General features: G+C 44.5%; 1 protein-coding gene across 10 annotated transcripts in view; it reads right to left on the bottom strand.

Annotated features, from left to right (window-relative positions):
* KMT2A (lysine methyltransferase 2A) overlaps positions 1-13185 on the bottom strand; it is a 78058-nt gene extending 64873 nt beyond the window's left edge. For 2 of the 10 annotated variants that reach the window (XM_086339511.1, XM_086339513.1), the window contains exons 1-2: positions 12626-13114; positions 10424-10522 (exon numbers count right to left, since the gene is read on the bottom strand). In XM_086339511.1, coding sequence (XP_086195637.1) covers positions 10424-10522; positions 12626-13057 — 531 coding nt within the window. In that variant the 5' untranslated portion in view covers positions 13058-13114. Of the gene's footprint in view, positions 1-10423; positions 10523-12625 lie in introns of all 10 variants that reach the window. The other 8 variants (XM_086339519.1, XM_086339520.1, XM_086339514.1 and 5 more) reach the window with 6 other exon arrangements.
* Positions 13186-17723: the final 4538 nt, after the last annotated feature.

Below are 17723 nucleotides of genomic sequence, written 5' to 3'. Positions count from 1 at the left end.
TCTAGGTTCCAAGTCTGAACTGGTTTGTCTACTTGCTGAAGTAGAAGAAATAAAGCCCACTTAACTGATATACTGTAGACATTAAATTAATCAACACAATGACAGGGTTTCTTCTTTGTTTAACAGGGAAGTACCACAAAATGACTAGATCCACTTGAACGCCTGGAAAAATTAAACAAACAAACACCAACACTGTTTTCAGAGATGGTTCTTTTTATTACAAGAAGTTCTGGTCCTCCATAGGCCAACTTCCAATAGTTAACTTCATTTTGAGGTGTATGTTCGTTCAATTATAAATTTCTACTAGAATATTTCATTTTTTTTTTCTTCCAGCTTGTTGTTCTGATCTTGGTATAAAAGTCAGATTGCATCTTTCCTTCTGGGCTGTTGAATGACCAACAACAACTAAAGTAACACTGAGGAGTTCACAACTTTCTTTCCTCTAAAGGTAAATAGAGTTATCTCTACAAAGAGTCAGTTTTCTAAAGGAACAAAGTGAATTCGGACACAAAAGTAAACATTATCTTTGGCAAAACAACAAAGCTACCAAATCAGTCAACAGAATATGACCTAACATTTTTGAAGATTAATGTTCAGTGTATGAATTTGGAAATTTTGTGTTCTTATTATCTTAAAAAACCAACTGACTTCTACATCATATTTGGAAGTTTATCGTCACATTCTGAGAAGCTCACTAAAGTTTACGTGGCATTAACTCACTAAAACAAAAAAGTCCCTGGTATTTTATTACTCTAACACTGGAATCTCTCAAGGAGAATGAATAGACAATCATAAGAAGTATTCTTTGCTTTTGTAATCTCTTGCTTTCTTAATTTATACCTTTATGATAAGCAACTAAAAGTTACAGAGAAAACTGTTGTTTAGTCACTACGTCATCTCTGACTCTTTTGCAAACCCGTGGACTACAGTCCGCCACGCTCTTCTGTCCATGGATTTCCCAGGCAAGAACACTGGAACAGGTTGCCATTTCCTTCTCCAGGAGATCTTCTGACCCAGGGACTGAACCCAAGTCTCCTGCATTGGCAGGCAGATTCTTACCGCTGAGCCACCAGGGAAACCCCACAGGAAAAGTAGGACTCTCTTATATTTCCAATTCCCAGTTTCTCAGATGGCACCAATTTTACAATTCGGTAATCAAGCCACCATTCACTTTGCCACCACTTGCAGAATCCCTGCAACAATCCAGCTTCACCTCTGAACTCCAGTCATTTTGAGATGGTCTGGTTAACAGTGGACAGCATTCTACATGAAACTTAGAAACTACTCATTACATTTATATCACTTAAGGCCAGATAACCTTAAATAAACCTAGTATCAATTTACCTACAAGAAGGAGTTTATACACAATTCCAGTACTAAATTCCAAAGTCCTAAACCTTCAGTAACCCACTCAAGGTTGTGGGACTAAAAGCTAGCAGGAAAAAGAGCTGGTGTTAATATCAGTTCTGCCCAGACTCTTGGTAATCTATATGAATAATCCCAATTCAAAGTTTTCATTCTGACTGTGCCGGAAATGCTTTTTGCAACCCAACATATTTAAAAAGGTTTCATTCTGAGTAATGCAAGCCCTCCTCCCGGCCTCAAAAGCCAAGGGTCAGAGGCTTTTGTAATCCTCATTCACATGAAGCCAACCTTATTAGACTGGAAACGATATACAAAGCACTTGTTATAATGCATCCATAAGCAGTGATACCCTTAACAAGGAATATTCTGCAGCACATCTCTTTAGACTACAACTGAAAATGGATATAAAAGCTATAAATATTTGCTTCCTATATTGAGACCAGAACTACTATCTCCCCTAGTTTCTCTTGACTTTAAGATTTCCCTCTTAGCTCCATTTACCAAGTTTTTATTCTCCTATAAAACCACTATAAAATCATTTCATAAAGACCTTTCTCTAGAGCTTGCTACTGAAAGTTAATTATTGCCATAAACTGACAATTCAAATAAAATACGTCTCAGGGAGCCAGTGAGACCCTAGGACCCCTTGGGGAATATTAAAAAGTATAGAACATGATCCACACCCTCCAGGATCTGAATAAAAAAAATTATTGATTCAGAGAGTGAGAAGGTGGCTTGAGAAGTCATTTTACACATATGTAAGACTGTACTTCAAAATTCACCTCCAGAGAAGATCATAAAATTATTTCAGTAATCTTTTCACCATCATTATCATGAAAATTATCATTAGCATCAAGATCTTTAAACAACTATCCTTTGCTTCAATTTAAACCTATTTTACTCTTATTTGAGCATCAGTGGAGCTGGAAAACAGCTGGTTACCATTCCTAATAATGGATCCATTCATGTTTTTTGAAGAGTTATTAAGTTGCCTCTTAACCTTTCATTCTCTCAACCTTTCCTCACAGGACTGACTTCCAATCATATAATCATCTTTTGAGTCTCCTCGGAACGGTCTCCAAGGTCTCCTCATCCCTTTAAGTTGAGGAACCTAGAAATGGAAACAACACTCCAGTAAGGGGGTGACCAGTGCCAGCATTATCTATTTAAAGATGATACCACCCCATCCAGATTCCTCGACATCACTTCTAAAGCCCCGACCACTACTTTTACAAACGTGTCCTCTGATGGCTCTTGGACTTTCTTTTGCTGTACTTAAGTTAGATTCAGAACTATCCTAATAGTCTTGAACAACATAATACCTTAGGCAATATATCCTTACAAAGTATTTCTAGAAGTTGTATGTATAACAAATTTTCAATTCAACATTCACTGGTCACCTTCTAAATGAAAAGTCACCATTGTAAACAACATAAAACACAAATGATGACTAGAAATGGTCCATGTCTTAAGGAAATCATAATCTAATGGGGGAAAGACAGACACAATCAAAAGTATGTACAACAGAAAGTATCCTGGAGTGAATTCTTTAAGGGGAGGATAAAGAACACTAAGAAAACAGAAAAGGAAAAGCTGAATTTCAGATAGTAGTGGTATCTTGAAAGCTTCACGAAGAGTGGGATCTGAACTGAGCCATGAGAGATGAATAAGTCAGAGGCAGGTCAAGATGGGAAAATGCTGTAAGGCAAAGGAGAGGCATTAGCAGATGTATAAAGGCAGGCACAAACACTGCGGAGAACACCTAACAGACTGGTAGCTCAATGTGGCTGAAGCACATTAAGTGAAAATGTGTGTTCAGGAGATAATGTTCAAAATGTGGGAATGTAGGCCAGCTAGATTATGAAGGGCTGGGAATTTTAAATCTTATTTTACATTCAGTGAGAAGTCAAAGAGTTTTAGGAATAAAGTGACAGAATCAGATCTATATTTAAGAAAACCACTGGCAACACTGTATATACAGTGAAAAGGAAAGCAGAGAGACCAGTTAGGAGATTACGATTATAATCCATGCCAAGGTAATGGAAATTTAAAGTAGGATGATAAAAACAGAAAAACAGTGACAGATTAAAGAAACACTACAACAGTATCACAGACAAGCCCCAGAAAGTGACTGGATGGGGTGGGAAGAGAAAGGGACAGAAGGTAGCACAGCGCAAAGAGCATGAATGAGCCTTCAAATAATTACAGGTCTGGATTTGAATTCTAGCTCCATCACTTACGGGCTTCCCTGGTGGCTCGGCTGGTAAAGAATCCACCTGCAATGTGGGAGACCTGCGTTCAATCCCTGGGTTGGGAAGATCCCCTGGAGAAGGGAAAGACTACCCACTCCAGTATTCTGGCCTGGAGAATTCCATGGACTCTATAGTCCATGGGGTCGCAAAGAGTCAGACATAACTGAACGATTTTCACTATCTGTCACTTACTAGCCGCAAAACTTAAGGAAATCTATTTAACATGTCTGTACCTTGGTTTTTTTCATCTGTAAAAAAAAAAAATAGTATATCAGGTATTTTAGCAAACCTATTTTTTAAGTGAGATAAAACTATATTTTTCCTCCTTAAGCATACTATCCTCTATGAACGACTCTTAAAGCTTAATTTATTTTTTGACTATTCTACTTGTGGTTATTTTTATGTCTCAAGTTTAAGTTCCAGCCTATAATTTAGCATTTTTTCTGTAAATAAACTGTAGTTGCATTGATCTCCATAGGCCTAAACTTACTCTCCTTAAGCTGAAACTTGAGAACAAATGTCAAACAGTTACCAAGTACAGACTAATGAATCTGAACCTGGGGGCCAAGCACCCTGAAGAGCCTCAGAGTTGTTTCAGGAAATCACCATGTACTCACACTCGAAAAGATAAGCAACACCAGTTATACAGACCAAGAGTAGCAACCCCAATACAGCTGCCTTGGCCTGATAATTATGCAACTCATGAAGGCAATGCCTTCCTTGGTTACCTACCTGCCTATTTACTGTCTTGTTTTTTTTCTCGCTTTTTGCCTTATCTCTAATTATATTCTAGTTAGATACCAATGGTACCCACTGTTAGCAAGATGTGTGGCTGGCTTCAGTTTGGTTCCACCTAGCTTAGTGATGAACTTGACACCTATATCAAAAGCAAGAACATTCTTAAATCAAGATTATAGCACTCGAATAGATATATATGTACACACATATATATGTATACCTCAAAGTAATAAGAACCTGTTATCTTGGTGGGAAAAGAAGCACTCCTGTCCTTTAAATCTGAGTCCTAATAATAATGAAAGATTGCTATGTACCAGGCAAAGTGCTAAATACTTTGCATGCATAATAATTTCAATTAAGCCTCACAGTAATCTTATGAAGCACAATTACCACTAATTTACAAATGAAAAAACTGAAGCATGGAGAGGTTAAGAAAGTTTTCCAAAGTCATTCAGCTACTAAATGGCTGAGCCAAGATTTGAACCCAGCCAGTGTAAATCCAGAGCTCATGGTCTTAATAGCTCCTAATTACTGTGCTATACTATCTCACACAATTACAGATTAGATAATAAGATTCTACCTTTCCTTTGTAAAGGTATTTATACATGCATGAATAAAAAATCCTTGCTGGAGAGATTACAAAAGGATTTCCTCATTAACTAAGCTTAAAGAGATGCTATCCACATGGTTTTACTGCTTATAATTAAAGGCAATAATCTAGGGACAATGTTGTATGTTTATGTTTGATCTAAAAAATCAGTCAATAATCATGGATGGACAGAGGTTGAATACAAGCATGTGTAAATATTTATTCCTCGAGGTGTAGATACTTATTACAGATATGTGTGATTAACTACTCCCCAGTTTTTAGAACTGAGAGAGTACAAAGGAGAGCTTCATTTTAAAAAGGTTGTCTAAAACACTCCTTACAAGTAATATTATTCCCCTAATTCAAGACAGAAAGCCACAATTACTTTGATGCTGTAAAATGAGAATGAAACAATGATGCTTCAGCAAAGTGTGGATTGTAAGGGTTGGATCTCTCTGAAACAGTCCAAATGTTAGAAAGGTTCATAGCTCTTACTGATGAAAGGCATCAAAACGTCTACACTCAAATATTCCAACCAAACACAAAAAAAGAAATGCAAGAAAACAGATAAAATATATGGGGAAAAAACTCCAACTCCAGAAATAAATGCCAGTTGAATAGATCCTACCCACTGGTGCCACACAAGGCACTCCTGTAGTGATAATTAAAGGTAAAAGAGCTGGGGAAATCCCTTCAGTCTATTTGTCAAATAGAAAAACAACTACTCATTTCAAAGAAAAGGGGAATTTTCATACACAGCACAGAAAACTGCCAACTAACTCTTACATTTATATCTTTAACTGTTTCCTTAAAACTAAAACACATCAGAATAGTTATATTCAACATCTAAAAAGTTAAAGCAAGTTTGGCCTCTAAGAAGTTTCAGACTCAGCTTACAAGAGGATTTACATCATCCAAAACAACTACAATAAAATTCACACAACAGAATTCTTCTTTCAAATATCTTGCTTTTTAGAAGCAAATGCCTGGCAGTGCCTCCAACCTTCTCCTGGTTGGCTTCCCCTGGAGTGTAACCTGACAAGGTACAAAGCTCATTGAAATATTTAACAGTGGTGGTATGGATTTCTTTGGATAGGTCAAGAAAAGCAGCTCATCTATTTTAAAAACGTAAAGAACCATTTTATGGGATGTCATTCCCTCAGTCCAAGTGTCTCTGTATTTCCTCAGGGCTTTCTCAGAGAACTTATTGAGGGCGAAAATGAAAAGGCTAACAAAAGGACCCCTTTTCTCTCCCTATTCCCAACATAATCCACCTCAGCCACAGGGCCAGTTGCATCCACACTGTCATAAATGCCAGCAATTAGAGCATTAGGCCATAAAACCACCCACTCAGGTGTAAGAGCACAGGCCTCCAGCTTTATTTCATGCATGCCATAAAGATCCCGAACTTCCTTCTTTCAGGCCTTCTTCACAACCAAGGAAATGACAATAACAACAAAAAAGTAGCCCTTTGTCCATCTTATACCGATGTGATCAATGAAACCATCTGGATCCAGGTGAAGGAGTCAAGATTCCTTTTTCTTAATAAAGACTGCAGTTCCTCTAACATGCCACACATAAAGGACTGTATTGTGAGCACTTACACAGTAGGAACTAGAGTAAAACTACATTTTCCAGAAAAATTACTTTCCCTTATTCTGAAACTACTCTAGAAGCCTAGCCAATTCCCGATCTTCTCAAGAGATACTGGAGACTCACAAGAGTATTCTTAATTAACTCAACAATTTCGAGACCCTCCGGAAATCTTTTCTAATCAAAAAAGTTAATTCAAATATCAAAGTTAACTCCATGTTTTAAAATCTGATACAGTGGGCTTCCCTGGTAGTCTAGTGGTTAAGACTCGGAGCTCCCAATCCAGGGGGTCTGGTTTCAATCCCTGGTCAGGGAACTAGATCCCACACACAGCAACTAAAAATCCTATGTGCTGCAACTAAGCCCTGGACCAGCCAAATAAATAAATAAAAATAAGTATTTTTTTAAAAATCTGATACAATTTAATCATTTCATTTGATTGATCATCTTCGAAACCACAGAAAGCCCAAGTCCGTGATTTACTCCATAAGATTTTGTTCACCAAGCTTTAAACCAGTGTAGATAAGACCCAAACAAATACTTTTAATAGTAAACTCTTTAGCTTCCTCCTTCCCACTAGTGCCTACAGGGTTAAGAATCTGACTTAAATGTAGGTATCGCATGTCAGACTCATTAGTAATTTAACCTTTCTTAATTCCTGAAAATAACATATGCAAACAAAAGTAGGTCCCATCCCAGCAATCCAAGAATAAATTCCTCCCAAAGTAGTGACAGTCACAAAGCTTCCCCCAGTCTCATAGGTCTCCGCCGCTGGGCTCTCCACCTTGGCAGAAGAAGAATGGAAAGAGACAAGATGTTCACAAAAGGCCTGACTGAAGGCCTTCAGTTAAGTGCTAGAAGGAAGCTGAAGTTCTGTGCCAACACTAGTGGAATGTGGGCAGGCACAAAGAGATCTTAATTAGGAGACCTACAATTAAAACAGTGAGTCTCCAAAGGAGAGAGAGGCAGTGCAGTCTGTTTTGCCTCAGAGCAAGCATAGCAGGGCTACCCACCCCCTTTAGCCACAGGGCAAGGAAGGCAGTAGGTAGTAAGTCTGTCCGGCTGCTCTGTGGAAGGCTCTGTGGAAGGCCGGATACCAGGTGAGCAGACATGGGAGGGGAGTCAAGATGAGTGTTTTCTCAACTTCCAGTCAAGATCAATCACTGTTTTGTGACCCAACAATTTCCTACAAGAGCAAGTGCCTTAAGATAATTAGATGGAAAGCAAAGGTGGAGACAAGTGATATGCCTTTCAGTGAGAGGTGAAGAAAAGTTCTAAAGGTTGCATTTGGGATGCTCAGTAAAAACCAGAGTATGTTTCTGAGCCTATTAACAACTACTCCCTGCAATGTGGGCACCATCACTTTGGACTTATAAATACATTAGTGTCTTGAATTTCTTTTTTCCATTTAAAAGCTCATACACCTAAAAGAATATACAACCTAGACTGAAAATAACTTCTTTTCGGACAGTCAAGAATCAACAATATTGAAAACATAGAAACAAATCTAGCCAAACAAGAGGGCGTCTAAATATCAGAAAATGAGTTATACTCAAAATTGTATCTTCATTTTTCTCATAAATGAAATTGGTCAACTTCAGCTAAGAACTTTCCCCATAGAGTTCTTACATCTTGTCCATACAAAGAAAACTTTCCTACCGAGTTCAAATTTCTCTTCCCAATAATAATGGCAGTTAAATGGCAGTTAAATGGGCTAATGTACACTCTGATATTAAAAATTACCAAACAGGTTCACTGACTCTGACTCTTAAAAAAAATTAAGAATAAGTTCTGACCTGAGCAAATAATTAATATAACAGAAAGGAATGAGAATACTGGAGCAGAAAAGATTCCTGAACTGACATGTGGCCCAACCTTCTCATTTTACAGGTCGGAAGTTTCAGGCTAAAAGTGAAATTGTCCAGACTGGTGAGTGAAAGAGATGAGTACGAGGACTCATGTCATGTCTACTGACTTCCACTCGGAGGGGTTTCTTCTAGCCCACCTGTTCTCTGCTTCACTTTCCTTCTGCCCAGCTCAAGATTAGCTGTGAGGGCAATGAAAGAGCAACTTCCACTCTTGGCACATATACCCAGAGACCATTAAAAAAAAAAATCACAGATGCTCTCCCACTCCACAACTACATCTTTTCTAATCCCCACTCAAGAGCCCACCTGGGGCTACCTGAACTAAACTGCCATTTCAAGAATAAAGACAAATACATAACAATGTTGTGATTCAGTTTCCATTTATAGCTGATCAAAGTCTGCCATGTTCAATCAGAATGGAAATACTGCTTTTAATCTTTTGTGAGGTGGTATGAACAGTAACTGGAGTATGAAGGTAATAAAGACTACATGCTGATAAGTGGACCATTGAGGGATTCATATTAAAAAGTCCCAATTCTAATCAACAGAGAATGCTGAACTATGTATATTTAGATGGCAAAGTAGACTCACATAAACACCACCTGAGACAATCCTCAAAAAGTAGGACCCTGACACCATTCAGGGCAGAGGGAAGCAAAAAAGCAGACCGCTGAGATTTCTTACAGTGCACAATCAAATAAAACTCAAATTAATTCTATTTCACAATTGTCACAAAGAAAGCCCCAACAGGAGACCAGCAACACTATGTAGATTTTTAAAAAAAATAATCCCATCTGACAGAATTTGGTCATGAAAAACTCTTACATGTAGTTATTACTCAGAGAGAGATTCAGTCCCCAGGGAAGTTCAGAACGTGTGGCAGTAAGGGACAAATCCGCAGCTACAGGAGCTGCAGGCGGGAACTGACCTGGAAGTTCTGTCATCTTTCAACCACTTGAACTTAGCAGTTCAATGAGTGCGCTTTTGTTATGGAGAAATTATAGTCATTATTCACTTAAAGCGAACCAGAATATAAAGAGGCCAGAATCACTCTGGATCACAATCTATGCCTTCATGAACCAGAAAGGGCTTGATGCAGATCTGTGAGCAACTTCTGAGAAACAACCCTTAGAACTTCGTGTTAGCCCAGGGAAACCCTAAACCTCCTTTTTGGAACTTTTATCATTGATTTGTTAAGACTCTCTAACAAAACTCTTGGTTTCTACACTGAAAACAACCAGGTCCAAGGCTGTAACCACTATGGTTTAGTACTAAACCATACCATGAGTGAGTACTCATGAATATACACCATTAACCCGTCCTAGAGTAACTCAAACTACCACATGAAAGGCTTCCCAATGGAACAACAGCTCATTCTAGCCCAATTCAGAAAAAATACTGAAGTTTAACATAAGGAGTCAACCATTCGTCTCATACTGAAGTAGCAACTACTGTTCACGCAAAAGTCTTAAAGAAAAAAAAAATTAATATGCTCTTAGTTGAAATTACTGCAACTCTTTGACAGGCTTTACACTACATACTAATGCTAAACAAAATAATGCCAGTGGATAAGAAAATGTTAGCACCTGATTAAAACTTTAAAGGTGACTTGTCAAAGACCAACAGATAAAATATTCTGGTGCCCAGACATTAGGTCCCTGAATCCAGGTGGCTCTCTTTCTAACCAGTCTCTTGAAAAGCTATGATTGGAAGCTGTCAGCATAAAACTTTGCTTTTGAATATGTGATAACATTTGGAATGTGAACAAGTACTTGGTCCTTCAATACAAAATATACAAGCATGCTAAACAAGAAGAAAATGCTTCTCAGGATCCCCTTAAAAATAGACTAACTTCTCCTAATAGAGACGTTCTTATTATACTCAAGTATACATGGGCTAAAATTCTACATATAACCAGGCAAGTCTCAGTTTTGAAAATAAGAAGGTAAATGAAATGTCAGTAAGTCTATTTTTTTTTTTTTGCTGCTGTATCTTTTAAAAAAGCAAAATCAACTCACATTTAAGCACCAACTCCATGCAAGTAACCTGAACGGTTCAGTCTTTTTGTCATGTATGAGGCCTTTGGTTCTCCAACTACATGGGATCTGTGTTGTTAGCTTAAAAAATACAGAATTGGCCTTTCAAAAAAAAATAATAATCTACAGCAACCAATAAATAGTCTCAAACAACCCTGCTGACTGCAGCTGCCTTCTGAAGGCTGGGAAAAGGAGGTGGAGAGAGAGCAGAGAGAGGCAGGGAAGAGGGACGCTGCAGCTAGCTAGAGAGCAAGGAACACGCCCCCATCATGTCCTCCTTGCTCTGTCAGAAGGCGGGTTGTTGTCAGTCTCCTCATCATGCTGCCTTAGAAACGATTTAAAAAAGGAGGCAGGAAGACTAACAACTAAAAAATGCCAGCTCCTTGAAAGGAGGGGCCAGGGTCCCTGGGATCTCCTCCCTCCCCTTCCTCCCAGGATCTTTCCGTAGATCTAAAGGGGTGCAGGGCACAATAGGGGACCAGGGGTTTGCCCAGGATATTTTGTGTGCACCAACGGCAGAGCACGCAGGAAACGGCTCGTTGTTATCTTTCCCTTTCTGTTTCAATCAAGAGCACTCCAGAGCAGCAACCCCCTACCCACTCAGCTTCAGCCCCAAGCAGCTGCTCTTCCTCCTTCTAGCACCCCCCTCCATGCCATTCTGCCCCTTTCCCTCCAATTCAAACTCCCCCTTCTGCACCCAATGGAAAACAAATGCGCAACGCCACTGGCTGAACCTGAACTCAACTTCCCTTCCCAGGGCAACTTTCCTTTTGGCTGAAGGGGGCCGAATAATGCCTACCAAAGCCTCCCCATTCTCCTCCCGATACTAATGTGGAAAGAGCAAAGCTCGAGACCCTTCATCCTCCCTGGGTCCCCCTTAAAACAAATCAGAGAGAGCCCTAACTCCTTCCAAGGATAACTTTGCTTCATAAGCTCTTCATAACCCTCTTTCTCTCCACCAGAAGCAGCCACCAGTAAAACTGTCCCTTATCTACTCTCCTCACCCCAACCCTGCTTCCCCCACCCCTTCCAAGCCCCAGGATTGGCCTAGGAAAAGGTGGATCAATAATGAAATGACGGAGAAAAGAAGGGCGGGAGGGAGCTAGGGCTAGAGACTGCGTGCTCTCAGGCACAGTGGGTGGGGTAGGAGAGCAGCAGCTGCTTCCCCTGGGAGGATGCTGCCCAAGTCCCCCACAAACACCTCCCCTCACGGGGGCCCCCTTCCCCAGAGCTGGAGGGGAAAGCCTGCCTCCTCTCCAGGGGAAATGGTGGAGAGCTGCTCTTCTCTGAGCCTGAGGGACAGTGGACTATTTTCCCCCCGCAAAGATGCCACTAACCCTTCATTCTAAAGGAGGGAAAGGATGGAGTGAAGGTAGTGTAAGCCCCTGCTACCCGTAGGCTAGAAACTGCAGCTCTGTAAGATGGGGGGAAACAGACTGCTGTACGAAGAGATCACCGTTATCTTCAGAGGGAAAGGAGGCAAAGGGAGAAAGGTGGAGAGGAAAGTAGCTTTTTCCCGGTGGGGTGGGGCGGGATGACGGGAGGACCTCTCTGCTGTGGGTGGGTGGGGGGGGGGGGGGGGCGCGGGTGGAGGTGAGGGAAGGGGGAGTGGCTGCTGGTGTAGGAACCTGGCCCGGGGACCGGGCGAGGGTTCACCAGGTCTTCGGAAGCAAGGTGCTGGAAGGGACACCGATCCCCAAGGGTGGGAGAAGAACGTGGCTTTGGATGAGGCCATCACCCGAGAGATGCCCGAGAGGAAAACTGCCCCAGGAGTAAAACATCTGCCCAGAGAGGGAGGCGGGGATGTGGCGGGATCAAGTCTCTAGGAAGGGAGGGAGGGAGGAATCTTGCTCGGATGAGGTAATCTGTGAAAGGGAGGAGGGGTTCAGTCCCGGGATGGGAAACCCGGGAGGGGGGTCTGTGCCAAAGGATTTGGGGAAGGGTCAGGGCAAGGAGGGTCGGGGGCAAAGGCCCTCGGCCAGATGGGTCCGAACCCCGGGGTGGGGGAGCCTTGGGGTCTGCACCCCGGTATGGGGGACCCGAGATGGGAGGGCCGTCTGCCCCGGGTCAGGGACCCAGGGATGGTCCCCGAATTGGGATGCTCCACAATCCCGGATGGGGGAGGGGAGGGGGGATCCGCAGAGGGTCGAGACCCCGGACCTGGGGGGTTCCTCGCCCCCTTACCTCTCCGCTGCCGCCTCCCCCGCCGCTCTCCCCAAACACGGCCCGGAACCGGCGCAGGTTGGTGCCGATGGCGGCCGAGACCTGCAGCGCCGCGTCGAAGCCCGGGCCCACCCGGAGCAGGGCCGGCCCGGAGGAGGCTGAGGACGATGACGAAGACGAAGACGAGGCGGACGACGAGGAGGCTGCTGAGGCGGCGGCCGCTCCCCCTGGAACCCCGGCCCCGCCGCTTCCCGCCGCCGCCGCCGCGGCCGCCACAGCCGGGGGGGAGGGGGGCGCCCCGGGGCCGCCGCCGCCGACCGGAGGCCCGGGGGGAAGCAGCAGGGCCGGGACGCGTTGCCGCGGGGCGCCCCCTAGGCCCCGGCGCCCCCCGCCGCCGCCACCCCCGGTGGTCCCGGGTCGGGCGGGGAAGCGCCACCGACAGCTGTGCGCCATGTTCGCCCCGTGAAGTGAAGCAGCGAGAGGGAGAGGCGACAACACAGGGGGGCGGGGAGGCCGAGGGGGGGGGGCCGCGGGCCCCGGAACCTGCCTGGGCCGCCCGGCGCCGCCCGGCCGCCAGCAGGCCGCCGCCGCTATGCCGAGCGCCGGGCCGCGCCAGCCGGCCCAGCGAGCTGTATAGCGGGCTCAGGCACGCCCTGCCGACGCCGGGCCGCCGCTATGCCATCCCGAGGCCCGGGCCGCAGCCTGCCGCCCGCCCTCTCGCCCCGCAACCTGGATAACTGCGTGCCCCGCCCTCCGGGAGCGGCAGACTCGGGAGAAGGCGGGGGGAAGGAAGCCCAGGAGCCCGACGCGGAGCGCGGGTTCCGGGGAGAGGGGGAGGGGCGAGGGCTACGGGGTGGATGGAGGCGGAGGGAGCCACACTGCCCGCAGCCTCGAGAGCCGAGAGGCCGATTACACACGTTCCCGGGATGCGCTGGGAATCGAACCGCCCGCGAGAGCCGCTTCCAGTCTAACGCGGCTGCCGGGCCGGGGAAGAGTGCGCCTTCTCCGCCTCGAGGCACGGATGCGAGATGGGTTAGCCCGGATTTAACACTTCTAGAATAAAAGAGCCCTTATTGTGCTACAGGCAAGACGGAATTGTTGCCCAGTTTACTCTATGCAAAATAGGAAGGCCCTCAATGAATGCGCTTTAAAAAATAAAAAAATTTTTAAAAGAGCCCCTCCCATTTTCATGCTGGAGCTCTCTGCAAAATGCGTACACCGAGTGGTTCGGGCTCTCGCCACCTCCTCTTCCTACTGTGCACTCGGGGATGGGGAACGTCTGGTTTGGGTGCCCTTCTGCACAGAGTTGGACTGTTTCTCCCGCCCGGGCACTGGGGCCCCGGCGTGCTCCGCTAACGAGGCGGCGTTACAACGAAGCTGAAACTGGGTGGCTAACGGGGCCTGGAGGGAAGAGGCGGGCAAAAGCGCCCCCGCCCCTTCTTCCTCCGTTCTCTGCCTGCCGCTGCATGCAAAGCAGACCCTAATATATGCACGCGGAGGGAGGGGGGCTCGCGAGCACGTTTCTGATTAAGAGAGGGGGAGGAGAAGAGCGTTGGGCATTATGATACACTGGGTGGAAAGGGGCCCGCCGGCGGCGAGCTCTATGCGCGGGGTTAGTGGGCAGAGGGGGGAGGGGGAAGGAGGAGGGTTAGGGCGGGGGATGCATATCCACCCCGTTTACTTTATTGCGGGAAAGAAGGGAGGGCGCCTCAAGCTAGGCGTTAGAAGCCTGCGAGGATGGGAAAGCACAGAAGGGAGGGAGGGGTTTGTACTGGGAGAACTTGCGTTGGCTGAGGCTGGGGGATCGATACACAGCCTGCAGGCCCCGGGGCAGCCTCCATCCCCACCCCCCCAAACCCCCGGCCGAGGTGGAGTTCGCTGGAAGGTCACGCAGCCTTCCTGGACTCCCGCACCCGTACGGCGCCCGGCCAGTAATATAACAGCCTGGGGCGGTGAATTTGGGGAGGAGGGGGAGGGTCGTGGTGAGCAGGTTGCAATCAGCTCTGGCCCTCTGGAGGGTGCTCTGCACGCCTCCAGAGAAGGTCCACGGCCTCCTGGTGCTGAAAACGTACGTCCCTCCACCCGCGAAACGTTTGTGCTGAGCGAACGATGGGGTGGGGGCCTAGAGGAGCGGAGAAAGGGAGGAGACACAGGCAAGCTTCAACTCCCCCAACTCGTCCCGGATCGATCGTGGTTCCAACCGCGCAGGATGGAGCCCAGATGGTTTGCAAAGCGCACACACACAGAGCGCACACACAGAACCAGATTCCGTTGTTACATCGCGTGGTTTACTAGGTGCAAAAAGGGTGGGAGCAGGGGAAGGGTCTCTTAAACGGCAGCCCCAGGACTCTGCGAAGGACATAGACACCCCATTGTGGACGGTTTCTCCATTGCAATATATTTAGCGTTAGGCGCTGGGGGTTTTGCTTCAGTGTCGCTGCTCTGATCAGTTACAGATTGGCGACCACGTGGATTCCCGCAAGCATCCTGATTTGTTCCCCCTCTCACTCTCTCTCGCTTATTTTTCTTTTGTATTTGCCGCCCCCCCTTCTTTAATATGCATAACGGTCTATAGAGGTAATAGGCAGGGGACTGAGTGACAGGCTTTACAAAACTGTGTCAACAGGATTTCTTCCCGTCCTCCACCCCTGAGAATACATAAACCTGCTGGGTTCTGAGTAACCTCTTCATTTCAAACATACTTCTTAGGGCACAGGTGGGAGGTCTGCAGGTTCAGTGGGGACAGCAGGAAGGAAGAATGTCCCTGAAGATTGTGTTAAGTCCTCAGACTCAAGCCTCCAAGTAGAAAACTTGATAAAATCATCTGATTTGTCTCTTTGCCTCCTGACTAGTCCAAAAGGAGCACGAGCAAGTCAGAATTTGGTTTATTGTTGGAGCTCTTAAGGCAGAAACAATAACATCTGTCGAGTGCTTTCTGTGAGCCTGAGTACTTTATGCACTTTCAGTTCTCACCAACCCTCCGAGATGATTCTGATTTGATGAATGGGGAAACTGGTGTATTGTCCAAAATCACAAGGCTAGTAAGTAAGTGCAAAACTAAATCTCACTGGGGTCTAACCATACTGCTGATTCCCCGAGAGACATACTATGCTACCTCACACTCATTAGGATGACTATTATTATTTTTTAAATGGAAAACAAATGTTGGTGAAGATGTGGAGAAATTGGAACCTTTGTGCACTGTAAGCAGGAATATAAAATGGTGCCACCATTGTGGAAAACAGTATGGTGGTTCCTTGGAAAAAAAGAATTACTCCAGCAATTCCACTTCTGGGTATATACCCCCCTAAAACTTGAAACCACAGTCTTGAGGAAGTATTTGTATACCCATGTTCATGGCAGCATTATTCACAATAGCCAAAACATGGACACAAACCCAGTATTCATCAACTAATGAATGGATTACCAAAATGTGGTATGCTCATACAATAGAATATTATTTGGCCTTAAAAAAGAAAGGGAGTTCTGAAATATGTTACAAGATGGATGAATCTTGAGGACATTATGCTAAATAAAATCAATCAATCATAAAAAGATAAATATTGTGATTCCATTTATATGGGGCTTCCCAGGTGGCTTCCCTGATAGCTCAGTTGGTACAGAATCTGCCTGCAATGCAGGAGACCCGGGTTTGATTCCTGGGTTGGGAAGATCCACTAGAGAAGGTTCGGGTACACCGAGTGGTGGAGTGGCTACCCACTCCAGTATTCTTGAGCTTCCCTGGTGACTCAGCTGGTAAAGAATCTGCCTGCAATGTGGAAGACCTGGGTTCAATACCCTGGAGAAGGGAAAGACTACCCACTCCAGTATTCTGGCCTGGAGAATTCCATGGACTGTATAGTCCATGGGGTTACAAAGAATGAGCAACTTTCACTTCACTCCCAGGTGGCACTAGTGGTAAAGAACCTGCCTGCCAGTGTAGGAGACATAGGAGATATGGGTTTGATCCCTGATCAGGAAGATCCCCTGGAAAAGGACATGGCAACCCATTCCAGTATTCTTGCCTGGAGAATCCCATGGACAGAGGAGTCTGATGGGCTACAGTCCATAGGGTTGCACAGAGTCAGACACAACTGAAGTGACAGCACACACACTTATATGAGATACTTAGGGTAGTCAAAAACGTAAAGACAAAGTAGAATGGTTGCCAGAGGATGGAGTGAGAGGAAAATGGTGTGTTATTGTTTAATTGGTAGAGTTTCAGATTTATAATATGGAACGAGTTACGGTGATGGATGTGGTAATAGCTGCACACCAATGTGACTGTATATACATATATATATATATATATTTTTTTTTTTGCTGTACCAGGTCTTAGTTGTGGCACACAGGATCTTAGTTGCAGCATGTGGAATCTAGTTCCCTGCCCAGGGATCAAACCCAGGCCCCCTGCATTGGGAGCACAGAATCTTAGCCACTGGACCACCAGGGAAGTCCCAACAATGTGAATGTATTTTTTAAAAGAAGACATTCTATGCCTTACTCATAAGTTACTGTAAACTGCATGTGCTTTATTATTTTTTATTTTAAATTTTAATTCAGTTTATTTTTCTTGAATACCTAATATATACATATGGTTACAAATTTAAAGAAGTTTTCACTCTACTCTTAACTTCCCTCCACTTCCCTCCCACAGTCATACCTTATCCTTTCTTAGTGGCAACTAAGGTTATCAATCTCTTGTATATTCTTCAAAAGATAGTCTATACCTATACAAGCAAATACATATAGACGTTTTTCCACAAATGAAAGACTATCAAACCCATTTCCTGGATCCTGCTTAGAAATCTTAGAAATCATTCTGATCAGTAGACAGCATTTCCTTATTCTTGAAGGGGGCTGTGTGGAATAGATGAAGCATAATTTATTTAACTAGTTCTCTGTTAGTGTACACAAGTTATTTCCAAACTTTCAAACAATCCTGCAGTGTACAACCTTGAACATATCTTATTTTGCAAATGTGTAACTATGTCTGTAGTATAATTTCTAGAAGTGGAATTGCTAGGTCAAAAGGTATGTACACTTATAATTTTGATAAATGTTGCCACATTGTCCCCTGTAAAGACTGAGTTGCCCCCTTGTTAAGATTGTACTAATT

Source organism: Bos grunniens, chromosome 15 (genome assembly GCF_055505025.1).
Source record: "Bos grunniens cultivar Pamir isolate PY7600 chromosome 15, Bosgru_T2T1.0, whole genome shotgun sequence".
Lineage (NCBI taxonomy): Eukaryota > Metazoa > Chordata > Mammalia > Artiodactyla > Bovidae > Bos > Bos grunniens.
The sequence above is the reverse complement of the archived record's forward strand: the minus strand, read 5'-3'. Positions and strand labels throughout refer to the sequence as shown.